The following is a 16,777-nucleotide window of genomic DNA, read 5'->3' as shown; positions in this document are numbered from 1 at the left end:
AAAATGGGAGCATCTTTTATTTAAAAATAAACTTGGCACAAGGGGATTCGTGGCTTGGCACAATGGGGATTAGCCCTGTGGCCCTCGGCTGTATTCATTATGGCACGATAAGAGTTAAACAACAAATTGATAAATTATACCATTTCCATCTGTTCGTGTATTTAGCACAGTTTTGAATTTGCCTCAAAATGAATGTATAACACAAAAATCCGTTTGACTTTCAGATCTCTAACATCAGAACAATAACATGCATTTAATAGGCACAGAAGTCAAGTTTGATATTTCTTCTCATCTAAAGTATATTTTAATTGAAGCATCTGGTATTGTCATTTGTGACCGCAAAACTAGCTTAAATGTTATTCATGATGCGAATATGTCAGTAACTCAAACTTTTAGTACGTCTTTCTTTATTGCTATCGAAATCAGTTAAAATATTTTGAATTTAATTCGGGAACATATATTATACAAGCTGTGTCTTTTATTAGGTTCCACATAATGTCACATCATCAATTTTCTATGTTACATTTCTGTCATTGTTTAATGCATTCTCTTGTTAAAACTTATGTATGAGAGAGCATTGTAATTTGTAATGAGTGTGGAACAATAAACCAAACAAAAGCCTTAACACCAAACTACCCCTCTACAACATATTCGCGTTATTGTATATAATTATGTTTATATACAAATGTGCCATTTAATCATTCAAACAAATATCCTACACTCACATCATACATGATTGTGTATCAACCTAAGCTCATTTACATATAATCATTACAAAATAGTCAGATAGTCCCTACCACCAACAGTAAATGACAAACTACAAAGCGTCCTCATAAAATTACATAATTACATCAATATTAAAATTACATACAAATCTTAACACAACACGATCGCAAAACTTTCACACACAAAAAAAATCAACTTTAGGCAAATTTCAAGAGACTGAAGCGTTACATAATGAAATTTGGAAACACAACTATGCTATATCACGTAATTCGAACATAATTTCAATGGAATAGAGATTGACCTGATTACATCAAAGTCTTTGTGCTTGTGTTTACTGCAAGAATCATTTGCTGGCTATTAGTCACAAAAGATTAATCGTTCACACGTTAATCATCGCAGCCTGATGGTTTGATATCTAATTTTATTGTTCAAAATATGGATTGGTATGAGGTATGGGAGACGAAGATTCGAACATAGTCCCACTCGTAGCTATTGGTGTTCGTCCGGAACTTCCTTGGGACTCCACCTGCCACTTTTCCTCAACAGTCGACTGCAAATACAACGTCGCCAATTCTTCCTGATTTCTGTGTTACGAAGACAATAGAGGACGAAGATGAAGAAGCCTTGCAAAGAGTTGAAGATGATGAAGAGGAGTTCAGTGTAGTCCACATTGATCAGGGCCAGGTATCCAGTAGTCCAGGTGCAGCCAAGCAGGATCAACGTGGCGATGCCATTCTGGATCCGTTTTAGGGTCTCATGTCGTTCGGTCTTGCGGTCCTTCTTCACACGCCCTGAAGTTCGTACAGATTTTTCCACACGACACATTGCCAGGATGAACACAGTGATATTGATGATGAGGATGATGGCCATTGGGATCAGGAGACCACCAATCAGGGGCCATTTCCGGATGTAACAACTGTCGATGGAGATATAGAGAAAAAGGAACATTGCTTGGAGAAGACTTTAGAAAACAAGCTTGACCGCGCATTAATATGTTTAATCAGTACCCTATGTTTTGCTTTTTTCCATCATTTATTTATTGAATAATAATACGTACATAAGAGACACAAAATTATCTCGATTACAAAGAAAAGCACATGAATTATACTTATATCACAAAAAGAATTATACTTTTTTGCTTAATATAGTCAACATTTTTTACAGACATGATGCTTTTCAACGATTGCCCTTCATAATATTTCCTTCAAAAAAATGTCGAATATGTTTTTAAAGTTACCATTTCTTTTTACGTATATAAAACATAAGAAGCTAAATTAATTAATAGATTTTAAAAAACTACATATTCTGAATTTATCAAATCACATTGCTTGCCTACAATTATATCACTGTATTCAATTTTTTCATTACCAAACAATACTTTTGTTTTTTCTGAGAAAAATTAGACCTTGTTCCGAAATATTTTTGAGTACTCACAGTCATAAAATAAAAGATAATAATTTTCTGTTCATTTGCACTTCAAACAATAATCATGATCAGATCTTTTGAAACGATATAGATATTCTTCACATGCTCATAACTTATAGAGTAGTTTGAAATTAAACTGTTTTATTCGTTTTTCCTTAACGTATGTCAAATTCATTTTCCATATATTTGCCCAGGATAATTTTTCTCCCAAACAAATTCCCAATAAATTTGAACATTTGGATTCATAAAAATTCTATCAACCAATATCTTATATATAATTTGTGATTTTTTGTTCATTTTATAACTGATATATAATGATATATTTTTGGTGTCAATTCTACAAAATGAAGACGTGTATTTTTATATGAACACAAAACAGTTTCACATTTTAATTTTCTTTTCCAGTCACGAGGTATACACTTCCAAAGTAATTTAACCTCACATAAATAATTATTTTTAATACAAAATAATTCTTTTGCCCGATTTACATCCACATCCCCTTTGGCGTATAATGTTCCCAATAAATTATATTCCAGATTTTAGATAGTGTTTCCACCATAAACATATTTGTTTTCTTTTATATATGTGTTTCTCCATAACCGCTGCATTCTAATATTATTGACCTCATTACATGATTTATTTACACATTGACATTGTTTCCATGTGGAAATACATTGTTGGGAAAATAATGGTGTTTCTTTCAGAACTGTTAAATCTTCGTTTTTAAGAAACTCATCTTGAGCACTGAAAATTTAGGCCCAAGATACTTTAAATAATCAAATGGTAGAATCTTCCATTTAAAAATTATGATCTTTATTATCCATTAACTTAAAGAGCCAATTTACTTTTAAAGTAAAACTTTGCAAAACAAAATTTGGCATATTCAAACCTCCTTTATCAATTGACCTGATTATAGTTTTTCTCTTTACTCTATCTAAAGTATCCAAGATTGTAAATGAGTTTTTCAATTTGATTATTTGTACAATCAATATTTGGAAAAACTAACACACTATAAGTAATATTTGACAGGTGATGTCACTAGAGTTATTTTACCAAAGTGTGTCAACTTTCTACATTTCCACTGTTTAATTTGGTTTTCAATATGTTCTACATTTTCCTTCCATGTTTTTACAAACTGATTAGATCATGTGATTTCCTTATATTGTTCTACATTAAAATCACCAAAATGAAAACCTTTTGGTTTTGATACATTTAAAGTAGGTCCTGCTACATAACCAACAGTTTTTATTTACGCATGGCATTTTTAAAAGAAATTTCGTTTGCAACGGAAATTGTTGTATTATCTGCTAAAAAGCTAATTTTCACTTGAGTAGCAGGCATATCTCGTAATCCCGGTAATTGAACACCTTGAATAGCTTCATCTGATCTGATCTCAAATGCTAATATTTCGATGACAACTCAAAACAATAGAGCAGACACTGGACATCCTTGCCGAAGACCTCTTTGCAGAGAAAAAAAAAGATGTTTGCCAATAAATATTAACAATACAACTTTGAACATTTGCATGAAGAGTTTTTATATATCCAATAAATATACTACCAAAATTAAATTTGTCTAAGCTTTTGTAAAGAAAATCCCAACTTATTTGATCGAAAGCCTTTTTTAGATCCAAAAAGATAACAGCTCCGGAATTTTTTTTTCTTCAAATTAACATATTACATCATCGATCAAACGAATATTGTTCCCAATAAAACGTCCTTTAAGATATGCATTTTGATCTGAATCAATACAAACATTTAATACTTTTTTCAACCTTCCTGCTAACACAGATGCTAATATTTCATAATCGGTATTTAGGAGACTAATCGGCCTCCAATTTGAAAAATTTCTTTATCGCTTTTCTTATGTTAAAGGGTTACGACAGCTCTAGTTTGTGAAATAGGTAAATCTCCTACTAACAATGATGTTTTGAATTACTTTAACAGAATATGTTTCAAATTATTCCAAAAACATGGTAAAACTCAAAAGTCAAACCATTTTTTCTGAATCACAGTATCTATTTTTGTTTTTCATTTAATACATTATCAACCTTAATGTTTTTCAGATAATCATTCACTTCATTCTCTTATCCCGTCGCCGAATACAAACAAGAAAAATATTTAACTTCCGTTACAATCATATCTTTCATATTTCTGTATATTATTCCATTAAAATTTACTTTAAACATATTCTTTAACTTAAAGTTTCTTTTTCTAAGCCTAACAAATGTTTATTATTTTGCTCGCCATCATCATATCATTTGATTTTTGACCGTATTTGTGCACCATGTATTTCATATTCATAGAATTCTGACAATTGTCTTCTAACATGAGACAATTCGTTATCTTGATCTTCATTTGATATTCCAAGACTTGATAACCTGTCTTGTAAGAATAACTGTAAGCCTTTTCTTACCCTTGGCGTATTAATACAATAAATAAATGACATGTGTCTTATTTTCTGTTTGATCATGTCCCACAAAACTGATATATTTTCTGTTTTTTTAATTTTAATTTCGCTTCTAACTCATTAATAAGAGAAATTACATTTTTTTTGATAACCATCTTCTTGCAAAAGTGAGTTATTTAGTTTCCAAATGCCTTTGCCCTTTTTTTGCGGCCTTAAACTCGAATTTTTAATAAACTGCCCTATGGTTTGACATAAAGCGACCTAAAATGCCTATATCTTTAGCGAAATCATTCAACCATTCGGATAACAGTGCGAAGTCAATTCGAGACTGTACAAAGCATGGATAAGAATGTGTATGTGTAAATTCCCTTGCTTCAGGGTTTCTCAATCTCCATATATCAATTAAGTTTTTTAAAGAGATTTGGTAACGCAAATAGAAAGCATCATTACCATCTTTGATTATTCCTTAATTTTTGTCCTTTTTACAATTCAGGACCGTGTTAAAATCACCGGCTAAATCAACCCCTTCTCCTGGAAGTACATGTTCATGAAATAAATGAAAACGTTCTTGGAAAAAAAACCTTTCTGTGGCTTACTACGTTTGGTGCCTATAAATTAATAAACCAGATAGTTTCACCTGCAAACGAGACCCTAGTTGTAATTATCAAGCTCAAGGGCATTTGTTGTTTCCTCTATACCAGAGCTGTATTAAAGCAGTTCCGTTGATATTCTACAACAGTAGGAGTATTCAGTTCGAACTTCGAGATATAGATAAACACAAATTGAAATGCTTTAATTTGTCAGTAATTATCAACTTCTTGCAAGATTCCTCATGTGCAAGTAACTTACTAATCCTTGACAGCATAATAGTTCCTAGTGATTCCCCCAGTTACGGCAACAATCACAGCCGGGATACCTGAGTTTGAAAAGAAAAGGAAAACAAAGATTAGGAAAATAAGACAATGTCCCCTTTATACTCTATTACTCTATATACTTTGGAGTAAAAATGAATAAATATATGAGTAATTGAAACAAAATAGATACAGGAATAATTGTAAAAAGAAAAAGTAAATGAATTAAAAAATAAATTCATAACTAAATAAATAAACAAATGATAAACAAAGACTGAATGTTTCCCAAACCGCGCTCCGCTTTGCACAGGGTGGTCCTGATCATTCAGGGGTGGAATGGGGGGGGGGGGGATAGGGGAGAGGATAGGGGGAGTTGTGCAGAGTTTAGAGTCCTCTACGTCTACGTCTGTTAATTAACCACAACTGAACCGTCGATTATAGTAGAACCGACGATCAGGTGAAATCATATGATAAGTATGGAGAAAGCAAAGGTTCAGTCCAATGCACAAAAACGCATGGCAGCCTACACCAAAGGAAACATTTGTATTAGCCTCCGTAAGTAAATAGGGGAAACAACTCTAATATAAAAACAAGCGGCCGGTGCCATTGTAAGGGTGTGGTGAGTGTGTATGACGCGGCTATCCTCCTTTAACAAGACAAATGTCACAATAGTGAATACAGGAATCAAGTAAAAACAACCTCTGTCTGTTCTTGAAAAGTCTATGGTGACCATTAAGGTCATCTAGACACCTATAATGGTCTCGTCTCTTGTCAGTGATTTTTTTTTTTTAAGTACGCACTATAGTTGTATTTGGTGTATTATAACGAGATATCAACGGTTCTTACCCCATCCTACAATCGAAACTTTGGTCATCGAGATGTGATTATCAATACGTTTTATAATGGCCAGACTAAACCCCTCGATGCCCATCCACGTAAGCGAAGAGAGCACGAAGTAGTGGACGAGTGTCGCCAAGACGGTACACGGTATCAACTCGACCTCGGCATGCTGGAACTTTGTGTCGAGAGCGATGATGGCGAGGGAGACGGTGTAAAAACAGAGCAGGGTAGTGCAAAGACAGATGAAAATCTTGGTACTCTGATGTATATTCCTGTTGATGAAAGATGTTATCGTTTATACGTTTTTTTTTCTCCAAAGAAATAGACGAAAATTCGTTGATCTGATTTTACTAACAAGGGCAGTTCCGTGCAATGTGACCTGTATACGACATAATGTCTCCCCATCTGTTTTATTCCAAAATGAAAAACTCTGTAGACATTATATTACATTAGCTGCGCTATGAATCGATCGTATTATCAATGCTATCGTTACATTAACAACCATTATGTTATGATAGCATTGATAATACGATCGATGCATAGTGCAGTTAATGTAATATACTGACTTGCACCGTGGTGAAAAACATATCTTAAATTGACACACAACCAAAACTTTTTCAAAAGGCTTCTTAGACCCCGTTCTCATTCACTTCGTTGGAGCGGTCTAACTAAGACCCGTTCCTCAGGAGCAGTTCATAGGTGAGTGAGAACGGTCAAAGTGGTCCAGGAAGTGGACTTCTAGACCGCTCCAGAAGACCACCTCGGGAGGTGGTCTTGAGGAACGGGTCTTATTTAGAGCGGTTTGGACCGCTCTAACGTGCAATGTGAACGGAAGCGTACTTTGATCGGAAGTGAGCTAGTGACGTTCCGTGCGAAACATGTAGTACGGTACATACGGTTTGTATTCCGCGCGCGAAAAAATTGACCTGCTGACCTGAGCTGCAATAGCAACAAGACCACCTTGACTCGTGGAGCGGTTTGAGCCATACAAAACTGCTCGGAGTGTGAACGCTCGCAAACCGTTTATCAAGACCCGTTCCTCTGGAGCGGTCTAACTAAGACCACTTTCAAAGTGAGTGAGAACGTGGTCTTAGAACAGATGTGTCTCCAACAAAAGTTTGAGAACGGCCCAAGATGAGGCTTTTACATGTCTGGTGGAAGTTTTTCCAAAGCTTTGGAGATACACACACCGTCTAGAAGCAGACTGGTGAAAGTTGGCATGGAATAGGACACCCCCCCCCCCGAAAAAAACAAAAATAATAATAATAGTAATTGAAAGAAAAAAAAGAGTAAATATATAAATAAAAATAATGAATGGATGAATGTTTACAAGTTGTGATTTTTCTATGTTAATAATCTATAGGTGCTCAATGTTAGCTTAATTGGTACAGTCACTATGACGTAGTACCGGAACAAAATTCTCCATATGTTTAAACAATTTTTTTTCTTCAAAATGCATGACTCAGGAGGGTCCTTTCTTTTTAGAGGATCTGTGATAATATGCTATCCATGATATGTTTTGTGTAGTGCCCTGAGTGAGAAGACAAATAAGAGCAAAACAGAAATTAATTAAGTTTTTATAAACGACAGATGACTCAGTTGTCCATAACTACGTCACATTCCACTTTCCAAATTGCCAATTTAAGATTCCCATAGATTTTGTAATACGATGTTTCAAACATTCATAACTCCCTTATGATTGGTCCTGTTTATTCTAACTGTCTCCATTCTGTTTCTCTTTTCTAATTGGTTTCGTAAGAGTCGGAACTGTTGGATTGCCCTTTAATTGCCTTAAACATCGTCACATCCTCTATTGAAAAATGTGAACATTCAAATGACGTATTACGTTATCAGAATAATCATTATTCCTGAGGAATGTAAGCCGGCATATAAGCCTTTAAATCGGTACTTAAAATACCATTGAAATGTCTTTGCCATTGTTTTACTGATAGACATCTCTTAGTCTGTTTTAACTTTCATTTTCAATCACTTGTGTACATTATCATGTTCAAGTTCAAGTTCAAGTTTTATTTCCACATCTGATTAAAAAAAACACAAGTACAATTTATATGCATATATATATACATTAACAAACGTTAAAATGAAACACCTTCAATTTAAATCATAATGTGGTGGGAAAAAACAAAATTTACATAAAAAGTTTCTTAAATTTATTAAAAACGAGATAAAAAAAAAAGAGATTGAAATAACACAAAGCCTCAATTATCAAAACTAAACCGGACAAATCCATTACAAAAAGACAAGAAACAGAAAAGGCATTTATGTAAAAAAATAATAGTAATTATAAATATTCATTTACAAGATACTTCTTAAGTTTTCTTTTAAAAATTGATACAGTTGGGCATGTTTGGAGTTCTTGAGGTAGTTTGTTCCATAATTTTGGTCCGGCATAAATAATTGTTGTTCTTGAGAAATCATAAGTAAACATTGGCAGGTGGAAAAGATTTGATTGACGAGTTTCATAATTCGTCACATTTCTATTACAAATAAAACAGTCATCTAGAAACTTTGGAAGTATATTTTTAGAGTAAGAAAACATAAAGATACCAATATGTTGCTTATGTGTATCATAAATTGTTAATATACAATGTTTTCTAAATATAGGAGCAGTGTGGGAAAAAGGAAGTAAGTTTAAAATAATTCGTATTGCCCGTTTCTGAAGTTTCAGCACAATCTCCCCGCACTATGTTACAGTAGATAAGATAGGGAAGAATCATGGTATTATACAGATTAAGAAGAATATTAAAAGGTACAATTGTTTTAATTCTGTTCATTGCACCAATAGCTTTAGATATTTGACATGATACATAATGTACATGTTGTTTCCAAGTCAGTTTGTTGTCAATTCTTACTCCTAAAAAATTGTAGAATTTATTATCGATATTTTTTGTTGGTTGATACTTATTTCCATACAGGATGTATTACTATTTTTATTTTTGGGCTGAAATAACATACAGCATGTTTTTTGTGCATTCAATTTTAATTTATTTGCTTTAAACCATGTATCAATCAATTTAAGTTCCGTATTAACAGTAAAACACAATGTATCAATATTTTTACCAGACAAAAATAAACTTGTATCATCTGCAAAAATTATCGACTGTAAGATATTACTTACGAATTGAATATCATTAATATACAATAAAAAACAGTAACGGACCAAATACTGATCCCTGAGGGACACCAAATGGGTTATGTGCAATCTCAGAAGATAAATTATTTATACATACATATTGTACTCTATTATTTAAATAACTGGAAAACCACTTAAGTACAGAACCCCGAATACCATAAAATTGTAATTTTTGTAACAATATTTGATGACTTATACAATCGAATGCTTTGGTAAGATCTAAAAATATTCCAATAACAACTTTTTTTTTATCTTCAAATGATTTAGCAATAATATTCGTAAAATCCAAAAGAGCCATATATGTACTGTAATTTTGTCTAAACCCATACTGTTCATGGTATAATATATCTCTTTTACATAAGAAGGAAAATAGACGACTATAAACTAGCTTTTCAAAGATTTTTGAGAAAGTAGATAAAATTGATATCGGTCTATAATTATTTAAAATATGTTTATCTCCTTTTTTGTACACAGGAATTACCTTAGCCTTCTTGAAAGCAGTAGGAAAAACTCCAACTTGTAAAGACAAATTGAATAAATTACAAAGCAGTATAACAAATAGAGCTAACAAAGTTATTAAATCCTTGGACAATGGCCTGTTTATCATGTATCTGTATACCATTTTGTTCAATAAAATCACATTGCATTTTTTCCCGAGCTTTCATTAAAATATCATTTATGGTTTTCCAAGTTGCCTTAATATTACTTTTGACACGTTTAAATTTGGAAAAATAATATTCTCGTTTATGTTTTCGTATCTCACTGTTTACAACATTTCTATAACACGAGTATACATTTTTCCGATAACGAGATGGATTTTTGATATATTTCCGAAATAAAATATTTTTCTTTTTGCACATTTTTTTAAGTTCAGCATCAAACCAAGGCTTTTCTTGTCTCTGTTTTATTTTCATTTTTTGAAATGGAAAGCATTTATTGTACGTTTCAAGAAAATATTTCATAAAAACATCAAAAACACTGTTAACATAATCAAATTTTAAAATCTCACCCCAGTTTGTCATAAGTAGCCTTTCACAGAACATAGAAATATTTGAGTCATTTATTGCACGCTTGTATATTGCACCAGGATCATCATCATGAATGAGAAATTGCAATTGACAAAAAATAGAGAGATGATCACTCACATCAGTGAGGAGTATCCCAGCATTGATATTATTTTCAGGTCTGTTCGTAAATATATTGTCTATGAGGGTGACAGATTGTGTAGTTATTCTTGTAGGTTTAAGAATCAAGGGAGCAAAAGAATAAGACTTTAAAATATCAATAAAACTATTAAAATTGTTGAACGAAGAAATCTTTAACAAGTCTAAATTAAAATCGCCAATTAAAATACATTCTTTTTCCTCTGTTGTTACTTGATGCAGGGGTATTTATAATGCATTTAGAAAAAAAGGAACTGAATGAGCAGGTGGTCTATAGAAGATAGCAAGAATTTTATTTGAATATTAACAGTATATTTCAATAAAAAGAACTTCAATGAAGTCATTAAAATATCAATATCTGAACGTCTCTTAAATTTCAAGCCATTCCCTACATAAAAACCTACTCCTCCACCACGTTTCTCGGCTCTCCCTTCTCCAACAAACTGGTAACCATTTATGTTTACACATTCATCATTTTTTAACCAAGTTTCAGATAGTGCTATTATAGAAAATGGACATTTGATTTCTGATAAAACATATTCAAGACTGTTAATATTCTTCTTCAAACTTCTACAATTAAAATGGGCAACAGTTACAAATTTCTCTTCGGAATTTGAATCATGAATTTTCTTATCATAGTCTGATGTTGTATAGTAATATGTATTTAAACCAAAATCATCTTCCAGAGCCCGTAAGGAAACTAAGTTATCTTCACAAACATGACATGTAAGATTATTTATATCAGATGTTTGCCTTTCACATACTACACATGCAAATCGTGACATTACACTTAAACACAGAATATATCAAAAATAAATAATAGCATTGAGAAAGAAAAAAATATACAAATGGGGAACAAAAGTTGACAAAGGGAATTGCATCCAGAGACATTTATCTATGTATATATATTGTTTTTTCTTCATAGTCATAACATATCAGAGGGATCAAATCCCCTCATGATGAGAACTGGTTTGAGAGTTTATTATATTGAGTTGTTTCTGTATAAATTCATTGATTTAGACTGATTCTATCTTATTAAATAATTGTCTTGGGGATGGGAAGAGGATGGGTAAAAAAAAACACAGCCACAAACATTTTGACTTACTTGATAGTAAGATAGGATGCGATAGCGATGACCAGACACAGACATGATATAGCACACCCAATGATACTCAATATACGGAGTGCAGATTTCGGAGGTACTGCATCAACATGTATGTTCTTCAGCGTGACCCGTGTGCGTGAGCAATAAAATAAGATTACAGTAAAGAATTAGTGAATCTGTATACATTATGAATTTCACTCATTGATAACAGGTTTAAAAGTAACACGTCGGGTGAAATCATGCAAACATGCAAACAAGCCACGTCACGCCATTCAATTTTATAAATCCTAATTTCATTGTGATGATGACAATCTCTTCTTACATATGTCATTAACTTTAGAACTTCGGGCGAGCAATGTAACTGTCAGTAATGTTTTTAATTCGTTCACTACCCATGTCTCTTGATTAAATCCAACCTGTCTAACCTTCAAACCAATTAATCTTAAAACTTTTAAACCAAACTCACGTGAACTCAGTGGCGGATCCAGGATTTACCAATAGGGGGGAGGGGGGGGGGGAGGAGGCGGAAATGTTAAATTTGCGCCGACCGTTATTTTCGCTTAGGGGGGGGGGGGGGGGTGGTAGTGAGCACTACAAATACAATTGTTTTATTTTAATTTTACTCAACACCCCCTCCCTTGATAAACAGAAAAGAAAAAGGTAAATGTGTGGTTACCATCTATTTTTAACCCTTGTTTTTCCAATCCACGGGGGTGGGGGGGGGGGGGGGGGAGCCGTCGGGCCTTCCCCCTCCCCCCCCGTGGATCCGCGCTGGGTGAACTAAGTTTTGGGGGGAACTTGAGGCCTCTAGATAAAGGCGAATGGTGATATCTGGCCATCCCGAGTACAGGGTTGCCAGGCTGAGACTCTGCTAGATATTGAGAATGACCGACCTATTCTACCTTCATCACTTGTCCCGTAAACTAAAATACTAGCTGTCCGTTAGGAACACAGAATAAACAATCTCCCTATCCCCAGTCAAGGACCTCGTGGGAAGTAAGTTAACCGTGCCTTGCTCTGCATTTCGTACGATTAACAGTATATTTTTTTTAAATGAACAAATCTTTGTTTATTATTTTGGTTTAAAAAGTGTGAAATCTATTTTCACGTCTGTTCGGCATTATTTTCATTTGCAAAACGGTCAAGATGAATGACCAATAAAGTGAATTATCAAAAAAATAACAAGTAGGACATGCAGCTTTTATTGATTAACCTTCATATAGGATCCTATCTATTCAACAGCAGTCTCATGTTTACTTAGATGTTTAGTTTGAGGTGACTACGTTAACAAACTACTCATTCAGTTTGAGAAGGAAAAAAAAAAGCGATATATCTCCAACATGTGGAAGGAATAACGTACCACTAAAACGGCAAAGCTGGTCAGGTGGTCGCAGGCGCATGTGTAGTATTCATTACTGGAGCTATTGACGGTGTTATCAGGTAACAGTTGACATTCCTCCACAGACCATTTACCAAGATTAAACTCCCAGAAGGTACAAGTAGGATCGCTGGAGTCAGGCTGAAAGCAGTAAATTATAACCATATATATATATATATATATATATATATATATATATATATATATTACAATTTAGAGACGTGCGGCCCATAACCAGTGGCAACAGAACTAAGCACATGCCTATTTACGATATCTTTAAGTATAATAAATGTATACTATATATAGGCCTATCTAATTTTAAGCATCTGGGTTTTACCAAAACATCGGTTAGTGTAATGGATAAACAGTAGTGAAAAAATGATTAACTGATTGAATATTGATTGTTTAAAACACCAGTCACTGTTGTTGTTACTACCGCTCGTTTCTAATGAGAATATGCTCCAGCTGGTGATGATTGATCCGGGTGTGTTTTGTGAGATTTTTTGTATATAGTGGTGGGATTAGGTTTCCAAGTAATTATTATTTTTTGTTTAGTTTTAGGTGTATAGGTATTGTCTTTGGTCCAAGACCGAAGCTACGAATTGTGTTAATAATGGAATAGTGATAGAGCAATTGTCACCGGAGCATTTGTCACAACTTTTCAGTGCACCATACCATGCTTACCTCGAATCTATAGAAAGTGATATTGACACGCTCCATGAGATCCTCTATCTTCTGTCCACCGATTGTTAAGGACACCACTGGTGTATTAATCTCCCGGTTGAGTAGAGCAAGACTTGGTGAAGGAAACATGACATCATTGGCATACACAACGAAAGAAACCCTGAGAGACTCGATAGCGCTTTCATCCACCATTTTCACAGGACCACTAGACACTCCTGAAGCGGTAGTTGTGCCGTGGTTGTCTCCATTGGTAGTGTAATTAGAACTTGAAGGGCCTTCCGTGAACTCTGGAGTAGTGAAAACTTGGGCTACCTCGATGGGTACAACAACCCTGGCAAAGGTGTTCCTTGGGACAGAATCATTAGGGTCGTCTTGGTGGGTTTCTACCATGATGGCACTGTTGCTCAGGTTACCGGTGTCCATACTTAGAATGGTGACCACTATTCCGTTTCCAGCAGTGTCTGAAGGTACGTCAAGCACCTACAGGAAAGTATGTGCAGTTATAATTATGCAATAATACCATAAACTATTTCACAAGTCAACTACCGGCCTCTGGGCTCTCACCTAACTTCCATAAAGGAACAACCCACCAAGCTATTTACACACCTCTCCTCCAGCTATTCACAGGACCAGGACAGCCAACTACCAGTGGTGTCACTTCAAATCCAAAAGAGTGACCAATAATGACCCTTTTTTTACCGTTGGAGCGGGTATAAAATGGGTTCTAAATATGCGATATTGCTGCTCTAAACATTGAGTACACATTCACGAAATTATACCATACTATCACAAAATCATAATACACACACACATTTACGCGTTTGGAAACTAGACTCCTTTTTGGGGAGTTTCTTTCCCCTTTTACCCACAAAAATTATATCAAGCATACTCTCAACATTAATGAAGTGACACAATCGAGATTAAACACTAGCACAACTTCGTTTCCATATTGCAATATGCCTGTAGATCCCCCAGACATATAATCAGCATAGAAATACCCTCTAGCCCTTGGGATGATTGGGAAATATCCTAAATGGGGTATACCATGGCGTTGCGTGTCTACGAACGCTTCGGGTTCTCTGGCTCGCTTCGCTCGCCAGAATTTAAGGACTCCAACAACGCAAGGGCCATCGACAAGAGGCTATTGCGTGTCCGGACAGAGTGTGTATCTCAACAGGTGATTTAAAACAGAAATTTGAAAAAGGTTATATACAATATTCCATACATCTTTTAAGACTTCTATTGGACAATGTCCATAGAGGACGAATATACATGATGGTCAGTGCTATTAGATGCTTATTTTCCCCAATATTCAACGGCAAACGTGACAGCTTTACTTTTGTTAAGTATCCGGCCACATAAAGCTCCGTCCTACTTGTACAAGGGGGGGGGGGGGGGGGGGTCCGAACCACGTCTTCTGCAACCCAGTCAACATGTCAATCATCTTAACAAAATCATGTACCACTGTGTACAACGTTCAATATGGGCAGAAAGAATGTACAGATTTGTGAGAGTTAAGGTCTTGTTTACCTGAACTGCTATATTAGGATAAGTTGCAGCAAGCGTGCTGTTACCAACCTCGACGGTATTCAACTGAGATTCCAATACCTGGACGATGAGGGTAGTATAATTCCCATTCTCTTGGGCAGATGCTAGCACATCCTCGTCGACAAACATCACGTTATTTACTATTTCCACTATGAGACCGGTTACCTATGAAAGAAAATGTAAATATCATTACACGACAACCGACATTAGACTTTCTGCGTTCATTACAACAAGATACCTCAAAGCATCACAAGCCGTAATTGGAGACACGAATGTGTAGGGGTCTGAAAGTACGCTAAGCTTCTTATTTTAGACCCTTTACTTAAGTTTGGTTTGATAGATTATTTTTACCTGACTGCTATGTAGGATGCGATTGCTTGTAAATAAGCAGCCAGGGACTTGGTAATGATGATTTAATAATGCCTTACAAATCAATGGGCACTAGCATATCGTCTTGGTTTCGAACCCCGGACCTCCCGATAAAAAACACTGTTTTACCACTGAGCCATTGCTACTCTACTAATAATAATATAAAGTATACCATCACATTTATCATTCATCGTATATTGTATAGTTTTCAATAATAATTTGGAGAACTTTCTCTTCCACACTTAACTATACAGATGGGTTTGAACATGCTAGTTTTTCTTCTTTTCTTCTTTTTTCTCTCTCTCTATGTAAAATGATTTAGTTCTATATATAAGATAAGGTACGTGAAAGGAAGGGAAATGACCCATTAACTCACATTTGCATCAGGATTCGGGCTCCTTATGAGCTGCAGGATCTCATACAGTAATCCAATGTCTTCATCTTCAATTTCCTCATAGTTCTGGGTTATTGTAAAAACTTCTTCAGCAACATCTGTCACATTAGCTTCATATATCCCGTTCTTCAAGTATAAAGAGACACACATATTAGACGTTTGTAATCTTTACTGTAAAATTAACTTGTTGATAGCATAACAACATTGGGTGAGGGTGGGCTTCTACTTTTGCAGGCCTCGCAATTAACTTACAAGGGCTTTGCAAGAAGATTCGAAGAGGGAAGGGCGGGGCGGGGTCTAGACTAAATTTTGTCATTCACGCTAAATCTTGTCATTTTAGACAGCTGGCTCGGTAGGGCTGACGAATGATCATAGACGATATCCCACATTTTTTCTTATGAATATATAAATGCTCCCATAATTGAAATAGAATCGATGGATTGAAGGCATATTTAACTTCGGGCATGGTGGGTGACATAATCGAAGCCCCATACAACCCTGTGAGAAGTTTTAAACTACGTTAGAATGCGCAAATTATTTTTTCTTAAGCTTCAACGATAAGACAAAGTTGGACTAGTTGCACGTAGGAGTTAGGGTTAGGGTTAGGCCCCTTAAAATATACTTCTTAAGCTTCACTTTGATATGAAGCGGTAACCAGCGGCGTTTGTTTCTTTCTTTTAATGAAGACGTAAAGCTAAGTACACGTAGGCTTATTTTGTTCCATCGGATGT

General features: G+C 34.8%; 1 protein-coding gene across 1 annotated transcript; it reads right to left on the bottom strand.

Annotated features, from left to right (window-relative positions):
- Positions 1 to 281: 281 nt before the first annotated feature.
- On the bottom strand, positions 282 to 16,196 carry LOC105442061 (adhesion G-protein coupled receptor G2-like). Its single transcript, XM_030994347.1, has 8 exons — positions 16,029 to 16,196; positions 15,266 to 15,448; positions 13,736 to 14,215; positions 13,034 to 13,192; positions 11,674 to 11,789; positions 6,258 to 6,523; positions 5,410 to 5,476; positions 282 to 1,642 (listed from the first exon to the last, which is right to left on the bottom strand). The coding sequence occupies exons 1-8, from the start codon at positions 16,194 to 16,196 to the stop codon at positions 1,216 to 1,218; spliced, it is 1,866 nt and encodes a 621-aa protein (XP_030850207.1). The 3' UTR covers positions 282 to 1,215.
- Positions 16,197 to 16,777: the final 581 nt, after the last annotated feature.

The sequence above is a fragment of the Strongylocentrotus purpuratus genome, unplaced genomic scaffold, assembly GCF_000002235.5.
Source record: "Strongylocentrotus purpuratus isolate Spur 01 unplaced genomic scaffold, Spur_5.0 spur5_contig_851, whole genome shotgun sequence".
In the NCBI taxonomy this organism is placed as follows: Eukaryota; Metazoa; Echinodermata; class Echinoidea; order Camarodonta; family Strongylocentrotidae; genus Strongylocentrotus; species Strongylocentrotus purpuratus.
This window is presented reverse-complemented; position numbering and strand designations above follow the sequence as displayed.

Coding starts and splice junctions, on each gene's coding strand:
- LOC105442061 (XM_030994347.1), bottom strand. CDS start 16,196: ATGTGTGTCTCTTTATACTTGAAGAACGGGATATATGAAGCTAATGTG. Junction 5,477..6,257: donor AGTTTCGATTGTAGGATGGG/GTAAGAACCGTT, acceptor TTTCAAACTCAG/GTATCCCGGCTGTGATTGTT. Junction 1,643..5,409: donor TATTATGCTGTCAAGGATTA/GTAAGTTACTTG, acceptor CTCCATCGACAG/TTGTTACATCCGGAAATGGC.